The following is a 26735-nucleotide window of genomic DNA, read 5'->3' on the forward strand; positions in this document are numbered from 1 at the left end:
TTATTTCACTTGCCTACAGATGCACAAATTAAACCTAAAATATTTGGCAAGATATATTGACTGCTATAAAAACTAAAAACCCAACACTAATTTAAATCTAAACCTGCTTTTAAATCAGGAACCAAAGCAAACAGCACTCCCCCGAAACCCTCACCAGCCAAAATTCCCAATACCTGTCACTGTCGCAGCCCAAAGAGTCCCTGGCATCAGTATGGACATTTCAGAGGACAGGTTTCTCTAGGTTTCCTTAGCTATGCTGTGTGCTAAGCATTATCTCCTGTAGAAAATGTAAGGAAGCAAATTCATCTGAACTCAGGGAAACACAGGTTTGGATATGAAGCAAATTTATTGTTCCAATTGTTGAAATTGGGGAGTATTTTAAATTAACAGCTACATACTTCATGGAAATCCAGCTGGTATGAATGAACAAATCCAGGTAACCCTTAAATAAGTTTCAAAGCTGCTGTAACATGGTATAGATATCCTAGAGCCTCATAGGTAACCAGGGTTTAGAAAAATCAAAGGATGCCCTCTGCATAAAGGACAGGCAGAGAACAGCATCACTGAGGTACTGGTTCTGTTTCTTTCAGGCAAATTACTGCATAGATAGCTAAAGGTTAAGGAGTTCTGATATTTTTCTGATCAGCTTTTACAGTATCAACAAGGTAACATAATGAAAATACATTGTATTTAAAACCAAAGAGCAGCATATTAGACATGCACTGGTAGAAAACATCCTGTGTGCGATCTGAGATGTTAGAAGTACCATACACAACCTGGATGTTACTCTGAAAGCATCCTAATTTAATTTGACTTCTTTTTTCTGTGGATTAAAGTCTACATGGTTTCATAAAAATGGGATTCTTAACATTCAGCTGTGGTGGGTATAACATGAACATAGACAGTCTTCATATTCAGGTTCTTCATGGAGATGTCCTTTGTGATCTCTGAACCAAGAAAACAAGAGACACAGAACACAGTTAATGCTCTTGCTTACAGGTAAAACTAGGAACAATTTTTTTTCTTCTCCATTCATTTTCTTTATTCAACCAAAACAGGATTAGGACAGAAACTGCTCAGCTCAAAACTCCCTCCTGTTACTCCCTCCACCCAGCTCCCTCCACCATACCTCAGGACTGCCACAGACAGAGCTGAAAACCCTATCATATCTTAACAAAGAACAATTTTTCGAAAGCCTGTGTCAGCTCCCAGGTTTATACCCACACAAAATACTATCTAGCTCAGAAAATTATGCTATAATGCAATGATATGAAGTCAGTATCAACAATACAACACAATGCACTGAAAAACAGAGGCCCTTATAAATGCTGCATAAGAAAGGCCACACTGGAGGGGTCAGACTCATCATCTGCAGTGTTCCACCTCTGAGGGAAGACAAAATCAGTGAAGGAGTGTAAAACTCAAGATAAAATTTGCATGCTCTTAAGATATAAAACAAGGACTGATTGTAGTGGTGTCTGCTGATAAACTCACATTGCAATCTTGTCAAATATGCCTCAAGAATTTTATACTATACCAGCTCAATTCCTTAAATCTTTTCATAGCTATATGCATATGGTCTGGAACAGTAACAGGATAAAGGCTCATCAACAAACCTCTTTTAAGGATACACTGTATTACCAACCAGCTTATTCAGGGTTTATGATTATTTATGAAACACAAACACAGAGTAATTGGACTCTGCAGCTACAGGAAACGTACCCTGCAAAGCTGGTAGGAACTGGGAATGTCTTTAACTCTCTACAACTCCCTGAAAGGAGGTTGGAGCCAGGGGGGGGTTGGGCTCTTTTCCCAGGCAACTCTCAGCAAGACAAGAGGGCAGGGTCTCAAGTTGTGCCAGGGGAGGTTTAGGTTGGAGATGAGAAAGAATTTCTTTCTGGAGAGGGTGATCAGGCATTGGAATGGGCTGCCCAGGGAAGTAGTGGATTCTCCATGTCTGGAGATATTTCAAAAGAGCCTGGATGTGGCACTGAGTGCCATGGGCTGGGAACCACGGGGGGAGTGGATCAAGGGTTGGACTTGATGATCTCTGAGGTCCCTTCCAACCCAGCCCATTCTATGATTCTATTTCTGCCCTTGTGCAGAGCATTTTGCCCCAGGAGGCAGATGCCTGCTAGCTCAATGGCTCTCAGCACCCATCAGTGTAGCAAACTACTTCAATAACAGAGCACACTCCTTTTGTTACAAAGCTTTACCTCCCCATGTTCCAAACAATCTGAACAACAACTACACTAGAGATCTCTTTACTAAAAAGAAAACAAAACTTCAAAGGGGGAAGAAACTTGGAAGTGGTAACCAGAAAAACATTCACTAAAACCAAAGCAAAAAACTGTATCAGGGGGTTCCAGTCTTACCCTGCACACCAGAATCCCTATAGACAACACAAGCAAATAAAAGATAGTTTTAAATTCGGCACAAATGACAGATTAATAACATGCCAGAGGGCTGGGTGTACTTCTCAGTACAAACAATTTTGTGGAGCAGTGCAGTGTGTCCCAGGGCTGCTGTCTGATCTCCTGGCTGCTCTGACTGGGGCTCAGGGCACAGAGTGTGCTGGGGGGAGGAGAGGCTGTGAAGTGCATCCATGGACATCATGTAAAAGCACTTTAGTTTTCAGTTACATGATGTCTGAGTGAAACCTGACTCTAGAAATGACAGGAAGGAGTTGTGTTTCCATGGAACAGTGTGCATGCTCCTTCTAGCATTAAGGCTCCTGTCTTTCTTTAAAAAATATTTCATTTTTACACTGAGCAGATACACTCTGCACCAAAGTTTAAAAGCCATCTGTTAACTGAAGTAATAAGAAGCCCTTATGGATGATGATGGGACTGTTTTTAAGGAGTTCTCTCCCAGTGTAGTGCTCTGCTTTATGCAGCTGAAAACCCATTTACAGAACTACAAGAGTGGAGGTATAATCCAATTCAGCAATTAGGGCTTTATTCCTTCATTAACCTTCCCTCCCTCCCCATGAAAGTGATGTATCAGTATGTTAAAAAGTTACTTTGCTCTGCAGAAGCAGCCATAGAAACTATGAATCTGCTCTCAAATATTTTTTTTTTATTTTTTAAATCCTGAAGAATTAGGAATTAGACTAAGCTACTATATTTACCATTATTTAAGAAAATGATTACTATTGGAAACTGGAAACCTGATTTATCATCAAAATGTAAGGACAGCCTCTTTCCTGTGCCAAGGCTCTGTTGGTACCACATCAGGAGGCACTGCCCCATCCCCAACGTGTCTGAACCAGCTACCTGTAACGTGGGTTTCAGTCCATGAATAAGCAAGTCACCACTTTGACATTTATTTATGAAATGTTTTCCCAGTATTCCAAAAGGGGGTGAAAACCAGATGTGTTTCCGAAAAGCTGGCAAGCTTTTCTGCAAGACAGCAGATGCCCAACTGCCTGTACCTGACAACTTTAATGAAAAGAATATTTTCAAAACTGATAACTCATTTTCCTCCAAGCCATTTTATTTTTCTTTTTGTAAAGCCAGGCCTCGACCTTCCAATTCATGGTTTATTTTGAAATCTTTCAAATGATTAACATAAAACATTTTATTTTTAAATTTTAGAATAGGAAAGTATTAAAGAGACCAAGCTTATATTAAGAGACCTTGAACTACATTGATATAAATGTGACTAGAAGATTACCAAGTTGCTAAAATACAAATAAACATTTAACTAATGTCTTGCAGAGGCAAAGATTTGTTTTATGTGCAGTGTTTTATCATGTAAAGAGATCTGAAGATAAAGTAGGACTGTTTTGGTGTTTATTCCATTAAAAATGCCATTAAAAGAGCTGCATGGTGAGAACGAAGTCAGAAGCACAGCTATAGGGCATAAACTTTTTAACTATGCAAATAAACCTCCAGGACCAACTTCTCTACATTCTGAGTCTCAAAACGATCAAATCAGTTGTTTTAGCCTTTAAAGAGTTACCAAATCTGATCTTTCACATCATCATGAATTATTACTTTATTTAAAGTTTAAATGGTTCTGGAGAATTCATACTAAACTATGTTACAGTGATTTCCCTTTTAGGGAAAGGATATTTTAAAAATTCTTCCTTAAATTGAGACTTAGAGGCTATACGTTTCCCTCCTTCAAAGCTCAAGACTTGTCTACAACAGTTATTTTAGTATCTCAACTAAGTCCTATGCTCCTGTGAATTCTTTTGCCCTGTAACAATGACAGAAACCAGAAAAGGAAATATTTATAATGTCTGTTGCTCCTGAATGGCTAAACTCCCAGTCAATCAAGTTTCACACAAAAACCCCACCTTTTGTGTGTGGAAAAGAAGTTGATTTGCTTGGTTTTTACACCATGTGCTGTTTCTAAACATGACACTCTCCAGGTTCCTGTGTTTGTTAACACTATCCAGCACATTGTTTTTAGTATTAGCTCAAGCTATCACTAGCAAGTCTCATCTAAATTTTACTTGCAAAAATTACTTCTTAAATAGACAGAGTTGAGGTCAGATGAAACTTAAAACCAATCAAAAATCCACAACAAAAGGATCTGCACCTCACTTGCTCCTCTCTGCTCTGAGTGAATCCCTTCAGCCTGGGCAGAGAGCTCACTGACCTCGCTCCTCACCAGCTGCACTAGAGAGCTCCAGAGGGAATTCATCCCATCCAAGGGTTAGATAACTACTTTAAACAAGATGCCCAACTTCCAGACAGGCAGCCTTACACGGGATAAGTTAAGGTTAAGGACCAGAACCACTGTAATAAACTGGAGACAAAATACTTTGTATCACTTCATTTGAAGAGCTGAATTTTCCTGAATACACCTGACGCTTGTTTGTTTGTTTTTACCAGGGAGTTTCCAGCTGTCAAATAAAGCCCCAAAACTTTCTTAGGCCCAAGTACACTGCTGGGGGCAACATCTTGAGTGTTGTCTTTCTCATGAAGCAGAGATGTTTGTTTCCATATAGCCTCACCACTCAGCTGCAGTTTCAGAAGATTCTGTAATATTTCAGCTGTGTGACTGTGGTGAAGCCTCCTGCTCCCCTGGTATCTGAATGCACTGCAGCATTGCTGTACCCACATCACATCTCTTCCACACACTCCTCTTCTCCACAATAAAGGAAAACACCCCAATATATAAATCAATATGAATGTTACAGAAATAGCAATTTGAACACATTCTTGGAACACACTTCAGACTTCTAGGAGCAGATTCTCTGCCTAGTCACAGTATCATGTACCTACTATTTACACTGCTGGCTGACTTTTGTATTCCAAAAGGAAGGAACTTGTCTTGGCAAAGGGAAGGCATCATAGTTTTGAATTTCTGAGTGTTTTGTGTGGTTAAAGAATTTTATTAATTATTTATTTAACTACTTGGCAAAATTAGAAACCAATGTATAAATAGTGTACATTTAGTAATTAAACTGCATTTCAGGCTCTATATGAGCTGCTCCTCAGCAAAAACTTCCAAGTATCCTGACATAAGCAAACCAAAAGTTTGTGCTTACCGTGAGTCTGTGCTTCATCCAGGAACAGTTTTAGCCTCCTGCTTCTGAGACCAAAAACTTTTGCTGTTTCATGTAGAAGACCTTGGTATGTTAATCCATTCTGACCAACAGGGTTCTCCATTAGGAGAGTTCCCACTGTTCCTTTCTGACATTCTGAACAAGAGAAACAGATGGGTCACTGGAGCAGAATGGTATTATTTATCTTGGTAAATTGAAAGTTAGGATTTCTTCTTCAATTTCATCTCTAATTGCTCATAGTGCTCAGTAATTACCAAGACCAGCCAATGAAATTCACCAAACAACTTCAGGAATGACAAAATGTGATGTATCAGTGATTACTAATGGTGTAAGAAACAAAATAAAAGTTCACAGAACTCTTTACAGGATAACCTGGAGACCAGGAAACATGCAGTATTTCAACAGGACATACAAACCACTAACAACCAGGGGAGCTCACAAAGCACTTCCTCATGATCAAATCCCCAGTTTAAAACACCTTTTGGGCCCAAGGAGATTCCCAGAAGCCTCAATAAGATTCCATATATCCAGAAAAGAGTCAGACCAGAGCAGTTATTCAAATTCAGTTACTATCAATGTAGTTTTTTTCATTGGGGTGGGAGTTTCACAGTAGAAGTCAGAGTTAGCAGCTGTGAAACAGGATTACATGCACATGTAATTACATGCACATGCCTGATCAGGTTAATAATGCAAGTCATTTGGCTTTTAAATAGCACTGAGAAACATTTAACTGGTTGTTTATAAGGTCTTGGTAAAGAGCTGGCTCCTTCTTAATATTTAGTCACTTTTAGACTGTTAAAATAAATTGCACAGGTGAGCTGATGGTCAGGAACAGAAAAACAGCGCTGAAGGGCTCATGTTTAAATGCCATCCCTTATCTCAAACTGGCCCTCCTTTTTCTTTTCTGAATAGAAGGAGAAAAGCTAAACATAAGCACTATGTGCTTAGTAGAAAGGACATACTAGGAAAAAAATCAGCAAAATCACCATCTGCCAATGAAAAAATATGTACTTATCTTCATCAGCAAGCAATGGTGTCCAAAACTTCTACCACTGAAAGCTGCAGCTGTAAATGAGGAGAGATCAGTATCCTACATACCTTGTGGCTTTGCATTCATTAGCTGCAAGTTGATATACTGGCAGAGCAGAGCATCAGGAGAGCTGATCAGAGCAGGTGCTGACCCTGTTGTCACATGCAGAGTCTTTCCACTGAGGCTCAGCAAGTCACTTTTGTTTATCACTTCTGGAAAGAAAATGAGAGCAGTCAGGCCATTACAGGGGAGAGGAGGTCCAGTTCTCCCTGGATTCACTGACAATGAGGCTTTCTAACTACTGATTCCACTGCAGAAGCATTTCCCTCTTGGCAATTCCTTACTCAAGGAAAAGCCTTTCTCCATTCTGAAAACCAGGATTTGTGCAGAACTATTTGGTTTCTTACTAACATAAAGAACTTAAGTCTGTTCTGGAAATTACCTCCTATGTACCATTTCTTACACATATTAGACTCGATTACTTATGCAGTAAAGATAGTCATATAACTTAAATCAAGCAAGAACTTACTCAATCCAACCATTCCTAGCACATTAAATTAAGCCCAATGATCTCTGCCTCTACCCTGACCTCCCCAGCTGAAGCAGCACTGGGTATGTTACCCTGTAACACCAGGACAGTCCCCTCATTAAACTCCAGATGACAATAACTCTACTATCAGAAGCTGGTTAGCTCATGAAAGAGATTGGTGTTACTAACAGATGTACATTAAATATTTGTGTTTAATGTCAACAATAGCTGATGATTCAGCAGATGACTCCAGCTGTGTGTATTTACAAAATGGTGACAGATCAGACCTAAAATAGGACCCATGTCTCAAAGGATTTTAGAGGTAATTCCAGCACCCCAAAAGCTCTCAGATGAGAAGCTAATGAGGTTTCTGCAACACAAATTAAATATGTAAGGCTGCATTCTGCAATACCTACATGAACAGCTGCCTGTCTATCACAGAGGTAAAAAAAAGCAACACATTATAGATACAGAAAAAAGAACATCACTCTTTGCTACAAAGCTTTTGCAGCTACAAAAGAACGCCAAGGACCAAATTCAGGAAGAACTGATACATTTAATTTCTTGCAAGAATCAATCACTGCCTGTACACACAGAACAGGCACATCTATCATCTCTTTCCAGCAGGTTTCCATCCCCTATCTGCCCTGCTCACGTCTCACCAAGCTCTACAAGGCTTATTTTCCACTAGTCTGGCTGAATGCATTTTGAAGAGGCAGAAGTGGCACTCTTATTTCCAAGGATGTTTGTAAACTTAAAAATCAAAAGACCCCAAACAAACCCAAAACCAAACCAACAAAAAAAGATGAAGCTTACAGGATAGAAGCTCACAATATTTCACCAACTGCCAGGAAACATCAAAGCACAATGTAAGAAGGCAGCTTGTAAGATTTATGAGGATAAAGGTTTCCCATATTACCCTTATACTGCATCTGAAATTATAAAATACTACCTTTTAATAATCAACATTGATATGAAAGCTTTCAAGAAAAAGCCAAACCTTTACTGTTGCTTTTAGAATTCAGTTTTCAGTTATCAAGAATTAAGACTTTCAAACCACAGTGGCCACCTGCCCAAAAATGCTTTGCTTTTGGGTTTTCCTTAGAGGAAAATAAGAAAATAACTAAAAGAAAAAGTGGAAAGGAATTAACAAGACTTCAATGCTATGGAAAGGGAGGCAGCAGCAGGTTTTCCCTAGCATCACTGGGTCATGGGTAGGAGACAGCAGCAGTGAGCAGGGTGCTTCACAGAGCAAGGAACTTCCCCCAGCTGAAGGAGCTTCCACTGGACATGGGCTGGCAGGGTCTGTGCAGAGCCACACAGGGCAGGAGCTGCAATAATGGTGATTTCAGTGGTTAACAAATCCAGCACTGTGCACTAGAGCACTGATGACATTTTCACAAGGAGGAGTTCATGTGCAGTGCTGTCAATACAGTCAGCTCACCCAAACCTCGAGGAAGAGCAAGCGAAAAACAGAACATCATTTCTTTAAATATAACAATGCACTTGAAAACAAGCAGATACTACAAGTGCTCATCAATATTAAAATCACTTTTCAAGGCAGTTCTTCCTGCAGCTGAGATAGAAGAGCTAATACTCTTCCAAGCTACCTTACAGCTTCATGGCCTTTTAAAAAATTAAAGATGAAAAAAAAATCCTTTTATACTCTTGGAGAGAAAGCAGAGCTAGGAAGAGAACTTCTTAAAAAATTAACCATCTGAAAATAATAAACATTAAATAAGATGGGGACTGAGATGTTTTTAGGGGGATTTTTGCCTCTCTTTCCTCTTCCCCCTTTTAAAGCCCAACACGATTTACAGCTTCATTTATTCCCATAAACTTTTTTCTTTCTTCTTTTTTGTTAAGCTAGGTCTTTTTCAATATGGGTTACTTCCATCAAAGCTGAGCATATCTCAAAAAGCATTCCTAAGAAGTTCAGAAAGTTTCCAGCTTTTCAGAAACCTAAAGCAAAAAGAAAGGCAGGGACAGCTGGTTTTACCATCTAACTGGAGCCCAACTTCTTTTTTTAAAATTCAAATAAAAAAATAAGTAATTTCAAGAAGAGACAAATTCTATTTTCAGTCTCTGACGATCCCAGGACAAATCCCAGAGCCTTGCTCAGTACTTTTGGGTTACTCAAAATACACTGATGCACTGCTGGGGAGGAAATGTTTATCCCATTACTTCAAAGTTGCACTGAAAAAGAGGGACAAGAGATATTTTACTCTGCCTTAATGTACAAGAGCTGCCTGATTTTGTGCCATTATGCAATCCAAAGTAAATCTTCATTACAATTAGAAAACAAGATAATAAATTACTGCAAGTAAAGTGGACAGCCCTAAAAACCACAGGAAGGAAAATAAGGAGCCAGAAATACAGTTGTCCTGGGTCACAATTTTATTAACACACATGGGAACCATTCAGCAACAATTTCTCTGGAGTGCAGGACCTTCCTTTGCAGCTCCTCTCAGAGCAGCTGATACCAACCCCCTGCCTCACCTAAGCAGCCCCTGGAGCCACCATTAGGCAGCACCTGAAGAGTCCCTGGAGCCACCAGGAGGCCACACACACCTTACCCATGTGAAGCCTGGGCAGATGAGTGAAGGGAACTGCATCTGAACTCAGCACCAAGCACTCAGGCTCTGTTCTCTTACAAACTCTAAGAGGTATTCTCTTTGAACATGCCTTTCATCCCTGACTCTCCATGGAGCTCTACCTTCTGCTGAACAACACTTATTCAAGACCTCTGCCAAACTGTAAAGAAAGGGAATTGGATAATCTCATCTTTATAAAGGAATTCTGATCTTGTTAATCAAGTAGGCAGGGAAGAAAACCCAAACACTCAGCCCTAGATCACTTAGAAAGAATGAAAGTTGATAATCAGCACAGCAAAATGGAAAGGGTCTGAATGTTACCTACACAGCAAAAGCAACAGGGAAAGGGAAGAAATTCAGCCTTTGTTACTACTGCAGAAAAGAATCTTTGAGGAAAAGGGAAGGTTAAAATTTGCTTTACCACTGCCTTCAGGAAGTGAGCATTAGGAAATTGATCCTGCATCCTTTTGTCCTTTTGTGTAAGAGGCAGAAAACAAACGAAATCAGGAGTCAAACTGATTATAATCATAATGAGATGAGAGTTTCCCAACTCTTCTTGGCCTTTCCCAGGTAATTTCTTAATAATTGAACTGAATGAATTGCAGTAATTGTACTGTAATGAATTCTAGAAGTATCTACCCACCTCTATAGGCATGTACCCCACTGGTATGAGGTGTATTACCAACATTTAGAAAAATAGTTCAAGGAAAACTGTTTCCTCCTTTAAAACATAATTGAAATTTGAGGCAGATACTGAGGGATCCAGCATTCCCTATAAATCATCTGTGACTGAAAGCAGAGAACAATCATTTTGCCTGATAGAACTAAGTTCAGTTGAGCACAACTTGGGAAAAAGCTTTATTACAATAAGGAATGCACATTACATGCAGCAGGAAACTAACCCCAAGAAAACACTTTTTCTAGAAAAAACTGTCAGCAAAAGACAAGTAACAAAACTACAGCTGGAGATGGTACCAGTGACATTACAGACTCAAGTAAAGACTGTTTACCTTCTGACACCAAAAGTGGACTTGAATTGATCCTTATCAGTCACACAGGCAGCTTTTCACAACAGCCAAATTACCTCCCTCTTAGACATGGCTTCAGTAATATTTCTATGAAATCACACTAGAAAAAGTTGCTGTAGTTGCCCAATTACCACTGCTGCATTTTTGGGTATTATCTTGGTGATGAACAAAACTACAGTATCACCTGTGAATCTCCAGATAATCTCTTACATAGGATTTTATATTCTTATGCCCTAACAGAGGCCAAGGTCAAGCTGCAAAAATATTCCACAGGTTTTTCTGAAAAGAAGATATGCAGAGATCCTCAATTTTCTCTAGGGTGAAAAAGCAACATTCTCCCCCCCTCTACAGACAGCAGTTTGCATTCAATTTAAACTCTCCCTCTGCCTACTCAGGCATTAGGGTAAAAACAAACCAAACCAAACCAAAAAGCAATGCAAAGGCTGATGGCAGTTTGCCATCAATATACAGCATTGTCTGGACCCAATGGATAACTTCCTGTCATAAATCAGATTCTGTCCTGATGAGAACTGCAGTGGAAAAAAGATAACAGAGGAGATGAGCATCATTTGGCAGCAGCTTTTGGAAACGTTTTGATGTGACTATAAAAGAGTCTCATAAGCTAAGTAGTGTAAAATAGAATACTTCCTTGTGCATTTTCTTGTCAATTTTTTATATTTATAGAAAAATTATACAATACATAACTCCTAACTGCTGCTAAAAAGACTTTCAATTTTCCTTGTCATACTCCATTTACCTGTTTTTCCATTAAAAACTGTCAGCTTGGAATTTTTCAGACCAAAAATGCAAGAGACAGCATCTATAAGTCCAGTGAAGCTCAAGGCATTATCTCCTTTTGGATTCTCCAGCAGCAAAACACCATCTAAGACCAAAATTAAGATATTAAAATGCAGTTTGAAAGCAACATCCAAACTTCAATGATTTGCTAATGACTTTCTTACTACTTTCAGGAAGTTTCTAAGCTAAGTTCAAACTGGCAACACTGCATCTTCCAGAAATCTTTTATTAAGAAATGGAAAGAGGAAAGAAAACAGGGAAACTGACTCAAGAACACTGGAGATGTAGAGTACAGAAATTACATTTGTTTATAGCAAAGTAGTCACATTTTTATGCCACTGAAATAAAGAAGAACTATACTGATGGAAAACTGGCAGACTGCATTCCCTCTGAGGTGCCCACCAGCTGTATAGTTCTGTCCATTATTACTCTGTAAGTAGCTCTGTAACCATGGCAAACAAGGCACACTTTGACACACAGACTGTAAATAGATGTAGGGAAAACAATCCAGGGTGGATTTAGTTCTCTCCTGTTAATATATTAACCCAATGTGAATATGTGAAATAATGTGACACTTTTAACAATACCACTGTACTCATCTCTTGCTGCTAACAAATGCTCTACTTTAAGTATTCTTTTCAGCTCTCTACATTTAAGGTTTTCCAAACCAGTACCTCTGCCCAGAAAGAGTATTACCAACTTCTATAGTAGTACAATAAGAGTTAAAAATTCTTATCAAGCCCACTTCTAAGTGTGGCTGGATGTCCATGCACAAACACTGGGTTTGTACACCTCCATGCAGATAACTGACATAACAAAAAACCTCTGTAAAATGTAAGCAATTTATGTGCATGCCTGCTGACTTCATCATCCACATCATGGACACTGCATGTCGTTACTTCCAATAAACTTAATTTTCAAGAAGTACTTAAAGCTACTACTGAGAGGGAGTTTGCTCCCCCTTTCAAACAGATTTGTGGCTCCAACATTTACTACACCATTTTTGAAACAAAAATTTAGCACCCCTGAGAAATGAAACCCCAATGCATCCCTACCTTGCTCTGTCCCATTAACACAAACTTTGAGGTTGACATAGGCACAGGCTGGACCAGCAGAGTGACACAAACCACCCCTGAGGAGGGTAATTTCAAGCTCTGATCCCTTCAGCTGAAGAAAGAGAAACATTAAGGCTACTTTAACATTGTGTTATAAAACAAAAAAATTATTTTCCTTAAATAAACATTTAGAATTTGCCTTATTATACTAAACACTACTTACAATAAAACAGCAACTTTTGCCACATCTTCCTCAGAGTGCTTCAAATATTAATTTGTCTCTAATGTATGTCAGAGATACAGCAGTATTCAGCACGTAAGAAAAACAAAGTGGAATACACAGCCTGATTTGCACAAGTGATGAACAGTGATGAGAGCCTTCCACAATAAAATCCTGTGGTGTATATATTTAAGAGAGAAAGACTTTTCCAGAGGTAATTCAGAGTACTTGAAGACAAGACCCTGGTCTGGAGAAACCTCCATTTTAGCTCCAAGGAGCAAATGAGAACATCAGGGTAGAAGGTGCCTTGATACCAAGTCAGCGTTTGTGAACATCTCCTCACTAGCAGCTGGGGAACAATTAATACATACCCAGCACCCCAGCAAGAAACAGAACAAGCATCTTCCTTTGAAATGAGAGAAAGGATGAAGAGCCTTGAGAAATCTGTAGCAATACTACAGAAAAAGACACTTTATAGAGGCCTTAAACTATAGCTTTCAGGCTCTGCTTTTCCAAGCCCAGGTCTCTTCCTGAGCTAAGTCCAGGCTGGAATTACTCCTGCACTTACACCCATTTCCAGAGAAACAACACTCTAAAATATCTGAATTAAAATTTGTAATTTCCTAAGTATCATACAGAAATAACTTCTGATGAACAGTTTATACTAAGTGGCTGTTTCAGCCAAACCTTTTATAAATTTAGAGACAATCTTTGGAAAAGTCAGAGTCCAAAGGGTGAACACACTTGGAAGTGTCACTGCTGAGTTCCTATCACAAACCAGGAAAGTCACTTAAGCACCAGCAAATTCCATTTTGTCTTTATCAAATTCTACCTGCACTTAAAAACTCATTTTTTGAGTTTCTGCTTTTCTTTCCCAGGGTTTCCTGAGCACACATTGATTATTTTCTCTTTTTTGCTCTCTCTCAGAGCACGTCTGATGAGTTCATAGTTGAGCCCTTGTATCAAAAACCCACACAGGATACTTTCACAGATACACTGATCCTGAACAATATCGAAATACTTGCAGACCAGACAGACAGCATCACATTTGTTGTCCCAGTCTTCCCATACATCCAACATCATGCAAACTTCTGTTAGCCCTTTTAATAACTTCCAGAAACTTGGTACAAAGATCCCATCACAGTTAAGTTAGGAAATCAAGTATAGAATTACACACTTCATCCTTTTACCTTGCATTAGGTATGAAAGTGCATTAGATCTGGTCACACCAAAGCATTTCCTACGTCCTTGCTGCTTTACTTATCAATCCCCATCACCAACAGAGAGCTGATGCAAAATTCATTTGGAATTCATGTTTTCAGTCTTTACATCTGGGACTGCTCATACAGAACTCCAGGCAGTTGTGACCAATGAAGCCAACACAGGCATGGACCAGATGACATTCACTGCACAGAGCTGCAGCTCCCCACAGCTCTCCTGCAAACTCACACTTCTACACTGAGCAGACTGCTAAAGAAGGGCTTGTTCATTTCAGATGTTTTTATTCACTGCTCCTAATTTGACAAGCAGAACTCCAAGTACAGAGTCAAGCATCAGCCCCAACCAATCCATCTCTACATCCCACAAAGTGCAACTTCTAAAGAATATTGGCAGCTGCACTAAAATCCCACTCATCTGATCCTCTCTGCAGCCTCTTTGGTAAAGTCTGTGAGTTACAATTCAGCACCACAGCCAGTCTGTAAGCACCATACCCATCTAAATGAGCAGAAGGCAACCCACATGGCAGAGACCCCAGGTTTACCTGTGGTGGTGATGGAAACTCCTTAAAGCACACTAAGGAACAATTCTGCATTTACTTACAAAGTCTTTCCCTGGGTACCCTGGACAGCTTTGGTACAAGGAACCTGCAGTAGCTCCCTGCCAATGGTTTGGTTGTAAAAACTTCTGTGCCCAAGAGGCGAGGCTGACAGGCAGCACTCCCAGCTCTGTGTCCATCCTGAGGTGACTGCAGCTCTATCATCTCAGCCATCAGTTCCCACAGCCACACACAACCCTCCCTCCTGTACAGTCTCATCTCAGCTTTAATTTTTTAGGTTTTCACAGCCTGCAATCTGACATTTGTGCAAATGCACAGCCACAAACCTCCTATCTCTGGTTTACATACAAGCTCATGTTTATGAAATCTGAATGGATGTCTGGTTTTTGCTGACATCCAGACACCAGCTATCCTTTACATCCATAATAACCAGCACCTTCTGTCAGGGCAAGATTTCACCATCATGTAGACAACATTATCTAAAACTAACCCAACAAACTCATCTTTCAGCTTTCCACAATGTTTTTCTTCACTAGCATCTGCTAAATTAAAATTTAGAAACCAGAAATAATACTGGGGGAAGCACTTGCACAGGCATGGAAGTCACAGGGACCAACACTAAAGCTGATGTACAAGGCAATTCCAGAGGCAGCAGGCAAAGCTTTCCCAGCACTGGGCAGTTTTTTCCAGCTGCTTTTGCATTCCAATTCAGTTTTGATGGTGACTTAACATCAGCAGCATCCCAATCAAGTAAGTACTTAGTACCAGCTTCCCAGTTTGTCACTAAATTAAATGTCTAGTTTTGAAAAAGGCAAAGCAGAGCTTTGTTTCAAACCAGTACAACTTTAGAAATATAAATAATAAATATAAACCATTTCTTTTACATACACTGATAGTGCTATTGATAAGCTACTCCCTTTCTTTTCATATATTCAGACACTCAAGCCATTCTGTAAAAAAAACCTAATTTTCTGTACTGTAATTTTTTTTCTTTCTGGTCAAGCACAACATTTAGACTGAAGAATCTTTCATCCAAAATTTTCCTATAAATGCCTTTTGAACATAACAAGATAAAGCCAGGGGAAAAGTATTCTTAAAACATGTCAAAAGGAACAGTTAAGGAAAACAAAAGAAAGAGCAGACAGTTGGAATCTGCTGCTGAAAGAATAAGCAATCTGCAAAACTGCATTGTAACAAAAGACTGAACTTCAGCAACACAGGGGAGAAAAACCAAGCATCCTCAAATATTAATAACTGAAGTTGGTCATAAGCCAAAAAGAAAAACTTAGCCTTGAATATATCTGATACAATTAAATAAAAATAAAAAAAAAATCAGAGCAACAATATACAAGTACAAGTAGCTGTGTGTACCAAGCTCACACAAACCACTACCTACAATGCTTATTTTGGTACCCAAGCAGCTTCACTTTCAAAATATTACAAATACAGAACTTTAAACCAAAAAGACTAATAGGGACATTTATAAATACGAGACAATATTCACAATATGCCACAAACAAACACTGATGTACAATTCTTCCATAAATGAAGGGCTTTGATTAGTTAAAAGCAGGTAACAAAATGAACTCTGCAAGCAATGCTTTTTCTTTCTCACTTGGGTTGTTTCCTGGATGAGAACTTCTTGAGAGGTAGGCACTGGGTAAGGCTTCAGGGCAGCCTTGATTGTTGCAAAAATGAAATCCCTGTGTTCCTTAATAACAGTATCCAGGTAGTCACCCTCTGGATGGGATCTGTAGTACACTGTGATCTCATCCGTAGGAACCAGATTTCTCTGCAGGATACACCAAACATGGCATTAATGACAGCAAGAGGACCTTCACATATGCAAGCTAAAAGAAGGAAAGGTTTTAGGAAAAAATATCCTAGATATTTACCTGATATTTGATATTTACCACACAAAAAAATTTGGAATAAAGCAGTTCTTTTGTCAGAAAGGCATTAAAAGATGCTTGAAACATGTTTTTTCTGCATAAAATACAAACCAGAAAGTGCACCTTAGTCTAAATGTCTTACTTTCAGCTTGCTTTATCAACTTATCACCCTTTAGCAAGCTGAAAGCCTACTAGAAATTTATTAGCCAACTCTTCTTGATGGCCAAGAACTTTACTAGCATTTACACGTTAGCCTGAAATGAAACCTTCAGCTCTTTATTCAACAATTGCTCAGTCAGTGACATTTTCTTAGCACTGAGCAGTCTCAATGCCTCAAAATGTCTCTAAAGAAATTTAGGGTTTTTTTGGAAGGTGGTGATCAGGCTTTTAAGTTTTCAAGCTACTTGCAGGTTAAAATATAGTTCAGAAAAAGAGCAATTAATTTGAATGGTGCTCTTATTTATGCTGAATTATAGCCAAATTCTGCTTCAAGTAAGAAAATGGATTCATGGGGGGAAAAAACTGCAGCACTAGAAAAAATGATTTCTAAAATCTGCTAAAAACAATGCTTTGCCCTCATGGCATCTCAACAACAGTTACTGTGAATCCAGAGTCTGTTAGTGTCTTATTACATGTTCACCTCTGTAACAACATTCTGAATGAAAGAATGACAGAACAAATGCATGTTGGCATCTTGGTAACTATTAGGCAAGGTTTAGTATTTTGATTTCATTTAAGTGGAAAAAATATGACTCTGTGTCATTGCAGCAGTAAATTTATAACTTCTTAAGCATTTGAGTTTTATTTTCATTGTTTTAATGGCCATATTCCTTCCTGGTTTTATTTTATATAGATAAAATACAGATTTTTATTTTATACATATATAAATATCTATAGTTTCTGTGTGTGTGTGTGCATATATTTATAAATATGTATTTATACTGTATATATAATATATATACACATATATATGTTTTATATATATAGTGGTTTTTATATATATATAGTGGGTTATATATATGTTTTTAATATATATAGTGTTTTTATTTGCATATATATATTTAAGAACTATCTGGGTACAGATTTGTTATATTTCATGTATGCTTATACTGAAAATTCAGACAGTCCTAACTGTAGAGATCTCTTTCCCCAAAACACGTCCCATGAAAATTTTCTCTACATTTTATTTAGAGCTCTTGAAAGATTTCTTCAAGGTGTTTGTCTGAAAAAGACTCAAACTCCAGTGCATTGCCACCAGGTCTGTCAAGCAGGAACCCCCTCATTCTGTCATCAAACAACATGGTCTCTGTGTACAATGCCTGTGTGCATCAGAGGATGTGGGACAGTTTTGTTTTCTGGGTGTTTTTGAATTTGCAGGTTTTGAAATGCTTGGAATTATTTCGTACCAAGTTAAATATTCTCTGTTAATGTTCTCTTCAGATTCATGGCTTTTTGGAGCTGTCATCACCTCCACAGTGACCAGGCTTCCCTGGCACAGCATGGACATGGAGCAGCACTGCAGAGACAAGTTACATTGGTTCAGAGTGCTTTAAGATGAAGGTCAGACAGCACCAGTTGTGTGAGGAGAACAGATCAGATACACAACTCAGTGCCAGCAATGCCTCCTGCAATTTGCTAAGGCACAAGTTGGTTTCTTTTAGCATCCCAAGGCTCAGTGTCTCAGCTCTGCAGCCCAGCAGACATAACCCCCCAGAACTGAGATAGAACAGAACATAATCACTACAAGCTGCTTAGCTGGGCCTGAAACACTGCTATGTGGCTGAAGATGGAAAGCAAGAGGGGGTTCAGTCATTTTGTTGTCTGAGGATCACAGCAAGCTCACTGCTCAACTCGAGCCACCTGGTCATGGGGAATTCAATGGGAAAATACCGATTTGTAATCATTTATATCCAGTCAGAAAACTGGGTGTTAGGAGTAAATGATACATAGTTTCACTACATGTGTAATCAAAAAGGTCAGTTTCTGCTGCATATAGCCCAAAGACTTCTTAAAAGTAAATTAAAGTATCTTCTTCCAAACCATGGCTCCCTCCTGACCTTCTTGCGAAGCTTCTGGATGCGATTAATCACCTCCCGGGCCACCCCTTCATCCACCATGGACTGGTCTGGGGTAACATCCAGCAGAACTAAAACCTGAGGCAACACACAGACAACAGCTGAACAGGTGGCAAACTTGAAAGATGTTACTACTAACTCACTCAAACTCAGACACATTTTTATAGATCTCACTTACAGAACACCACACTGAGGAGAGCGCTTTTAACATCTACAAAACTCCAAAGATAAGCTCCTGAGATTTTTGTTTTAATTACCTGAACAAAAAAAGCCACCCCAGCTTTCACCTCACCATTTTCGTGCTATTCCCAGATGAACTCCTCCCTTAATATATTAAATAAATATCCAACAGAATACCTGGGCATCAGAATGAGCTTCAAACTGGGCAGATCCTCCTGCAACCTGATCAAAGGTATACATGAGGCGTAGATCTTCCCCATGAAGTTCATGTCCTTCTACAACAATGCTGCCTGCAGGATTGACAGATGGAGAGCATCTCTTACAATCAGAAGGAAAGAAAAATGTCCCCAAGTCCAAAAGCTTTAAACAAGTATCAGACAAACACACGAAACGCAGTATATTCACAATACAATTAAAACAGCTCTTAAACACTAGTAAGAAATGCTGAACTACCCCACGTTCAGATTTTTCCTACAAGCACCTCTGCAGGCAGCAGAACTTGCTCAAACAGAGTCACTTCAGAACACAGGAATACTTTTCTATCTGTCCTGCAAATATTTGATCAATCTACACAGATCAAGAGCAATTATTTGATTTTTTTCTGACGAGACAAACAGGTTTGGATGATCTTTTTTTTTTTCAGTCAACATTGCCCTCACTCAGTGCTTTGTACCACTCTGTACCTGTCTCCTGGAATTTCTCCAGCTGCTCACTCTTCAGCTCTTTGATTGCAGCCATGACAACTTTAAACTCCCCTTTCAAGCGCTTCCCAAGCACCATGTGATCTGGTTCTGCTCTCAGACGGACCCCGTATTTATCTTTGTTTGTGGATAAAGTCACCTGCCGCACATTAAGCTCCTATGAAAAAAAACAAAGAGAAGAAAATGAAGCTGAAGCCCAGACACCTCTGACAACTGGAGACAGGCAACAAAACCAGGGCCACAGCACTGAGGAAGTTTTAAATCTCCTGCTAGAAATTGTTTACAGGGCTGTAACTATGAAGTCAGGAATTTGTCATCACTTCAAGAGCAAATTAACCCAACTGGTCCCCAGCTGCCCTACAGCAGGGATCCCATCCTCCTCTTCAGCCTTCAGGTAGATGTTCTCTGCAACTAACACACCAATCAGCTCTCAACTCAAATCAGACCCCTACTCAAAAGCCTTTTTTACTTCACTCTTAAGTTGTGTCAGGGGAAGTTTAGGTGAGATATTAGAAAGAATTTCTTTAGGGAGAGTGATCAGGCATTGGAATGGGCTGCCCAGGGAAGTAGTGGATTCTCCGTGTCTGGAGATATTTCCAAAGAGCCTGGATGTGGCACTGAGTGCCATGGGCTGGGAACCACAGGGGGAGTGGATCAAGGGTTGGACTTGATGATCTCTGTGGTCCCTTCCAACCCAGCCAATTCTGTGATTCTGTGATTCACTCCTACAAGACAAAACGATTGCCTTTGTTTGTGATGACATTACAACATGGTGTGACAAAACCCAGAAAGAAAAGCTTTGCTTTTGGTATGCATTTAGCCAGAAAACGAGAATGGACAATTTTCTGGATTGGAATGTATATATGCCTCATTGTGTCTCTTACCAGCAGGTCCAAACAGGAATTAAGCTTCTAAAACTAGGGACTTGAAAAGAAGTTCAAGGCAATCTGCAGGCACATGCCTTTGAATATCTTTATTCAAGCAGCTGATGGCTGACAGTCAGGAACCTGCTGCAAAAAGTGGCCAGATGCTGGTGCTTTCTCTAGACTCTAACACTGAGGAGACAGCACAAGGTGCCAGATGAGCCATGAGTCTAAGCCACTAAGTCTAATTACATTAATTATAAATATTTTCCTCATCACATAAACACATACAAACCACCATTAAACACCCAAAACCTTCACTACACGACCTGACCACCACATAGAGCCAAATTTGAAAATGCAACCTCTCTGCTCCACATTTAATGCTGTCCAATGAAAAATGTACTAACATTGCATATTGTTAAAAAAAAAGAAATAGCATTTTTGTTTACCTCCTGCAAATGAGAGCACTGTTTTCAACCTTATTTTTGTGGCCTTCTTTTTCCCCTGTTCTGTAAAGCCAAGTAAGAAACACACACAAGGCAGGACTTGATATTTCTATTTCCAGTTTTACACAGTCTCTTCACTCTTGCTGTAGCACACTAGGGACAAATCTTGGAGAGTTTTAATTGCCAACATGTAACTCTTCTACAGGTACAAACCTGCACCCATCTGGAGCACACTTCACTATAATTTGGCAGGTTTTGTCTGTCAGACTGCCCGATGCTTGAAGCATTTTGTGTTTCTAACTCCACTGGAAGGCTGTTAAAATTTACAACAAGATGATACAGAAGCACCAGGTGCACTTGGCAGTCATGCTACACCAAGTCATTTAGGAAGCAGAAGTAAATGGTAGTGTCAGCATGACAGGCCTAGCAAGCAGCCAAACGTTCTGACTGAGAAGTAATGCTTAAATCCAACCTCTGAGCTGCAGTCTAATTCCCTGGGAAGTCCTGCTGACATGAGGAGCCAAGAATACAACTGCATCTAAATTTAGTTAAGACATCCTTCAGGAAATGTAATGAAAAGTACCTACTGCAGAAATCCAGTTTTAATGGGGTGCTGTTGGAAACGGGCCCACAAGTGGTAAATGACAACCTCATAGTCAAAAAGAAATAATAATCAAAAAACCAGCACAAATTTAAAGATGACTTTGGGCTTAATTAGATAAATTACATAGAAGCCAACTCAATCAGGTCAAGTTTTCTATACTAATTAGATTAGAAAACCACTCCTGTGTATACATTATTAATAATAAAACAGATTGATTCTTCAAAAAACCAAGCCTATATCTTAGGTTTGTTTTTATCTGCCTCAGTGTAGAGTTTTGACTTAGAACAGTTCTTAATCTTAGCTTCTCAATAAACCAAAGTCAGCTCCTTGACACCACTTTCAAATCCCACAGACACAAAGAGAGGCAAAGAGTCCTTCCCACTGCAGCTGAACGCCTGCACATTCAGGCACTCCCATGTACAAGGGTCTTTAGTTGATCCCAAGTGCCAGCCAGGGTCAGATCAAGCAGTAACCCAGCTGAGCTGAATTCTGACACCAGAGAAAGAATTGTCAGTGCTGGCTGGGGCTCTCTAAGCAAGCATTCTGAAATGGAAAATAAACACAGATTCCATAATCCTGTAGGAAATAAAATACCCAAGGAGCACACATCACCCCACTTCACCTGTCAAGTTGTTCCAGCCCATTCAACCTACTACATTACTGTAACACCATCTGTGTTGTGGAATTTTGGTGGCCCTTGAAATTGTTTGAGCTCAATTTTCTGTTTTATTAAAGCCATACAGAGGGGTGGGAGCTGAAGGATCTGCAAAGGTTGGATACAAACAAGATTCCTATAGAATCTGCTCCTATAGAGTAAAATTTATTATGAGAAAGCCTTTCAGTGGGAGCAGTTAGAAAGCCAGGTCCTGAACTGGGCTAGTAAACAGCCCCAAGTCATAATGAGTAAAATGCAACTGTGTTCTGCTGGACTTCATTTTTGAGCCTGGTCATTTCTGCATGACAGCTGCAAGTCTGTACTCTGGACAGTTCTAATATTACAATCCATTTATTTCAGTTATTTTCTATGTTCTGATGATAGAGTCAGACTGCAGATCACAGAATGCAGCTACTTCTGAGAAAGCCAGGAATTAAATGTTCCAATAATTGACAAGTATATTTCTCAGATTCTTTTGTCAGCACCTGTATGAAATCAAGTGGTGTCATTTTTCCCACAGATTACCTCTGGCACCTCTAAGTTTACTACAGAAACATCTTTTTGCATTAGCTATATTTCTGAATATGTAGGTGACTGATGAACAAAGCTGCAAATATAGTTCATGTATTACTACCCAGCCTGCCTGGATATGTTGACCCCTTTAGATCTGAACCACCTCAGTAAACAACTAGATTGATTGCTATGAAATGCAATAAAACCCACACAAGAAGCTTCAGCATCATCTGGTTGAAGATTAAAAAAAACAGGATAATAGACAGTATTTTGAATTTGTGCTTCCCTAAAGGTATTTGAGTTTATTGTAACTAATCTAACTAATTCCCATAAAGCTTAATTTTATTCACATTAGCAAATGAATATAAATTAAAACTTTTTTTGTATGATCAGTTCTGTAAGAATTTATCAAGTTGTTATGTTGCTTTGTTACCTTTATCAGGAAATTCTGTCAGCTATCTTTTTGGAAGTAATTTGAGGAAGCAAACTCATCTTCCTTAAAATTGGATTCTGTGAAATCCACAAATCCAGTTTTCAGATCAAGGTAACGTGATAGACACTAACATAAACTTCAGAAAATTCTGCTAGAGAAAAGAGCTGGGTATTCAAATTACCAAGAACAATAATTCTGCAGTGAAACACTGTAACTGCCAAGTCTAAGAGAAATAATTAATATGGTAACAAGACAGAAAAGTCTTACAATTCCACTTGCAAATCAATTCAGATTTTTTCCTTAAAATTCTTTTAATGCACAATACTTTACAATACAAGAATTTAAGTCCCATGGTACCTAAAAGCAAGCAGCAGACATCACTGATCTGTAAGTTTTGGGTGTTGAGCCATAACTCCCTAAGTCTGTGCTTTTCAGTTGCCCCAGCAGCACTTTCAGCAGCCTTCCTAGATGGGTGTTTATGCTTGGAGAAAGGTGATACTGCTGGAATAATACGTAATTAATTTCAGAGTTCTCTGCTGCTTCAGTCAGCTCTTGAATTCTTTGACTGACTCTTTGCCCTCCCCAGGACAAGGGAGTTGATCTTGCTTGGGCAGATGCAGATTTTTGTTCTCTTTCTCAAGGCCCAGCCCCTGATCTTGCCAATGGCAACTTGAACTAAAGATGTTCCACCACACCTTAAGCATCTGACTGGGTCTACTGGGACAGAGTCCTCTGTGGATACCTTCCTGAAAAGAACAAATAATCCTCAGCCTAGCAAGGACAGGTGTGTGATAAGGGCCATGCCATTTCTGGACAAAGGAAAAGAACTTATCTCACTAACGTTTGAAGACCCCTTTTACTGGCTTTAGAGAATGCAAAATGTTACAGACACTTAAGGAAGGAAAAAAAATCCATTAAATGTAAAGCACTGTAACCTTATGCATCACACCCAGCCATCAGAACTGACTCTGTCATGGACCTACATAAACCCATCTGGAAAGGGACAGATTCTGACAAATGAAAGATGACAGGAAGGTCAAAGGTCAGTTTTTAGTAGAAATACATTTTATTTAACAATCCAGAAGCCACTGAACAGAAATCCAAACTAAAGACAGACTGCTGAACCTCCCTGTCCTATATTCTATCAGCTCCAAGTTGTACAGAGCCCCCAGAGTGTTACAACACAGGAAGAACTTCCTGAAGCAGAAATGAGACAAAGTTCCTCTGCAGTGTCAGATTCAAAGCTTCAGTTCTGTGGATGGAGCTGAAGGAAAGGAATCATGCCAAACTGCAGAGAGTCCCTACACTTCCCCCTAATTACTGTACTTGGATACAGAGAAACTGAAGACTTAAGTCTAGCAGTAATCTGAGTTTAGTATATGTGCCACAAGCACTTAGAACACAGGCAGAGGACAGACTTAAGCAGATCATGCAGAGTGCACCCCTCAGTTCAAGGGGCAGATATCACAGGAGGGGAGTCCAGTCTTCCATAAGCTGTGCAGATGTACAACTACATTACTGGGGTTTTTTCTTCACTTATTTAAACCAAGATAGTTTCAAACTACTGGTACTGGACTTGAGAGGGTAAAACACAAGAAGGCAGAGCTTGCAGTTCAGAGGCATTCAGCAACTGTAGTAAGACTTCTACATTAAATTTCTTGCATTTCCAAAGTGAGTGACTATTCCAGGGAGTTGTTAGTTTTTATATTACATTGTACTTAACTTCTTTAATGGGGTCTTTGCAATGAGGCTAATTTCTCCTCCCCAGAAACCCTCTGTATCAGGAGGTCTTCAATGGAGAAGATCATTTGAACAACTACCTAGATGATTTTGTTTTGAAGACCACTCCTTTAGTTCTCAGTTGAGAGCAGAGCTGGCAGGGATACTGCCTCACTGAGTTAAGAGCCACAGGCAAATACAAGACTGCATCAGGAAAAGATTCAAGTGAACATAAACACAGATTAATACACAGAAATGACTGTCATAAAGCAATCTCCAATTTATAGTGCAGTCTAAGGCATGCATTCTGCCCAGTATCAACACCAAATCAGTTCCTTTAGAATTCTGCTGTCTTAGCAAAGAGCTGCTGTTCAATTGCTATGCAATTCTTTCCTCCCCAAATTATACACACTTTCAAAAAATGAAGTCATCAATAACTCCCCAGGCAACACAATGAAACATCTGGGTGCAAACTGAACATCCCTATCAGAGACTACTGCAGCAAGAGGAAATGAAGACTGCTCAGAAAGAATGGTATTGCTTAACCAGTCCTTCTTCCTTCACTGCCTTCCAGAGTGGTTCTAAAAGGCCTCCAGTCTTGTAAGGGACAGATTATACCCTCTAACTCTCTGTTCAGCAATGTAATTATAAAACCCCAAGGCTTCTAACACTGAGAAATTCCCCACAAATGCATGATCACAACTGATTTAAGTGGTAAAAAACACTGATTTGCAAGATGTTTTGAAGGCTCTAACACCTTCACAGGCATTACTGACTTGGTAGCTTTCTTCTCTTTTCCTTTTGAATCAGAACACCGTGGCTCATCACAGCTCATCACTGTGGCTGAAACACTCCTCATTATTCCCTCTTACTGTTTGATTTTTCTTGCACACCACAGAAGTGAAAGAAGATGTGCATAAAGTCTATTTGTGATGGAATTTAATTGAACATAGACTAAAAAAGCACACTCTGCAGCCTTCTTAGCAATCAAAAAGCAACAGGTTTTGTGCCTTCAGAACATGACTGACTAAAAGCAGAAAGTGCAGCCACTTTCAGGAAGTTACCCTCAAAAATCCAAGCAGAGTTACTTTACAATGATGGGGCTTTTATCCAAACAAAGATTGAGAAGCAGAACAAGTAGTGTTTCTTTAATGGACACACATTAAGAGAGTACAGCAGTGGCATGCAGGAGCACATGAGTGTAAGAAACCATATGGACTAGTATCTTCTTTATTTGCCATTTTACATCTTAAACAACAAAAAAAACTTGACCAGTCCCTCATTTTCCCTTACATGGAATTCTCTCTCCAGCGACCCATCTGCTGCCAAACTGGTTTTAATGCCCTTTAACTGAAGGGGACCACAAAGGCTGCAGCCCATCTCTGTGACAAGATGTAGTTGCACACCGTCTTATATTCAATCAGGAAATGTTTTTTCTTTTACTAATCAAGAACATTTAGAATTACTACTTAACCATTGGTCAATTTTGACAGCCTTAAGAACATTTCCCATTCACCTTTGTTTCTTTACACAGTACCAACTGATATCCCCTCTCATTGCAATTCTCTTTTAGATTAGTACCCCCTAGTGAGTTATTAATATTGTCACCATGGAAGGCTTAACCTTCATTTATTCAGGTAAATAAAATACCTAACCCAGTTCAGCATCTTGTTCATGATGTTCTTACCTCAAGTATGTACTTCTCTAAAGACCTGATGTTTTCCAGAGCCTCTGGATCCTGATGAATAACAACCACTTCTTTTAGAGGATACTGGGGAGAACAAAGAACAAACAAAAGAACAGATAGTTTCCTCCTCCCAGCTAAAAATGGACTTCAGATTATTATGTATCATTTGAACTATTTTATTGTTGAATTCTGCTTGCAATTTCAAACTCAAATTATTCAATATTCCCAGGCTTACCCCAAAGTTAAAGCTATTGCACATTTCCAAGGTATTGATAAGAGGTGTTGAAGAGTTCTAACCTTGACTGGAATGGTTTTTCTGTCTCTGATTACTCGTCCAAGCTCAATAACAGACTGCAAACAAGAAACAGCATTTTCTATCTTTTTGTCGATGAGATCCTCCCTGGATTAAAAA

At 39.3% G+C, this 26735-nt stretch overlaps 1 protein-coding gene across 8 annotated transcripts in view; it reads right to left on the bottom strand.

Moving 5' to 3' along the window:
• Window positions 1–327: 327 nt before the first annotated feature.
• Window positions 328–26735, bottom strand: part of IARS1 (isoleucyl-tRNA synthetase 1) — a 100228-nt gene continuing 73820 nt past the window's right edge. For all 8 annotated transcript variants that reach the window (XM_030458255.1, XM_030458256.1, XM_030458254.1 and 5 more), the window contains 11 exons: window positions 26621–26723; window positions 26324–26407; window positions 19383–19557; window positions 18877–18989; window positions 18502–18597; window positions 16168–16344; window positions 12556–12667; window positions 11460–11585; window positions 6620–6763; window positions 5504–5656; window positions 328–947 (listed from right to left, as the gene is read on the bottom strand). In XM_030458255.1, the coding sequence (XP_030314115.1) occupies window positions 865–947; window positions 5504–5656; window positions 6620–6763; window positions 11460–11585; window positions 12556–12667; window positions 16168–16344; window positions 18502–18597; window positions 18877–18989; window positions 19383–19557; window positions 26324–26407; window positions 26621–26723 (1366 nt within the window). In that variant the 3' untranslated portion in view covers window positions 328–864. The remainder of the gene's footprint in view (window positions 948–5503; window positions 5657–6619; window positions 6764–11459; window positions 11586–12555; window positions 12668–16167; window positions 16345–18501; window positions 18598–18876; window positions 18990–19382; window positions 19558–26323; window positions 26408–26620; window positions 26724–26735) is intronic.

This window comes from Calypte anna, chromosome 12 (genome assembly GCF_003957555.1).
Source record: "Calypte anna isolate BGI_N300 chromosome 12, bCalAnn1_v1.p, whole genome shotgun sequence".
NCBI classification, from domain to species: domain Eukaryota; kingdom Metazoa; phylum Chordata; class Aves; order Apodiformes; family Trochilidae; genus Calypte; species Calypte anna.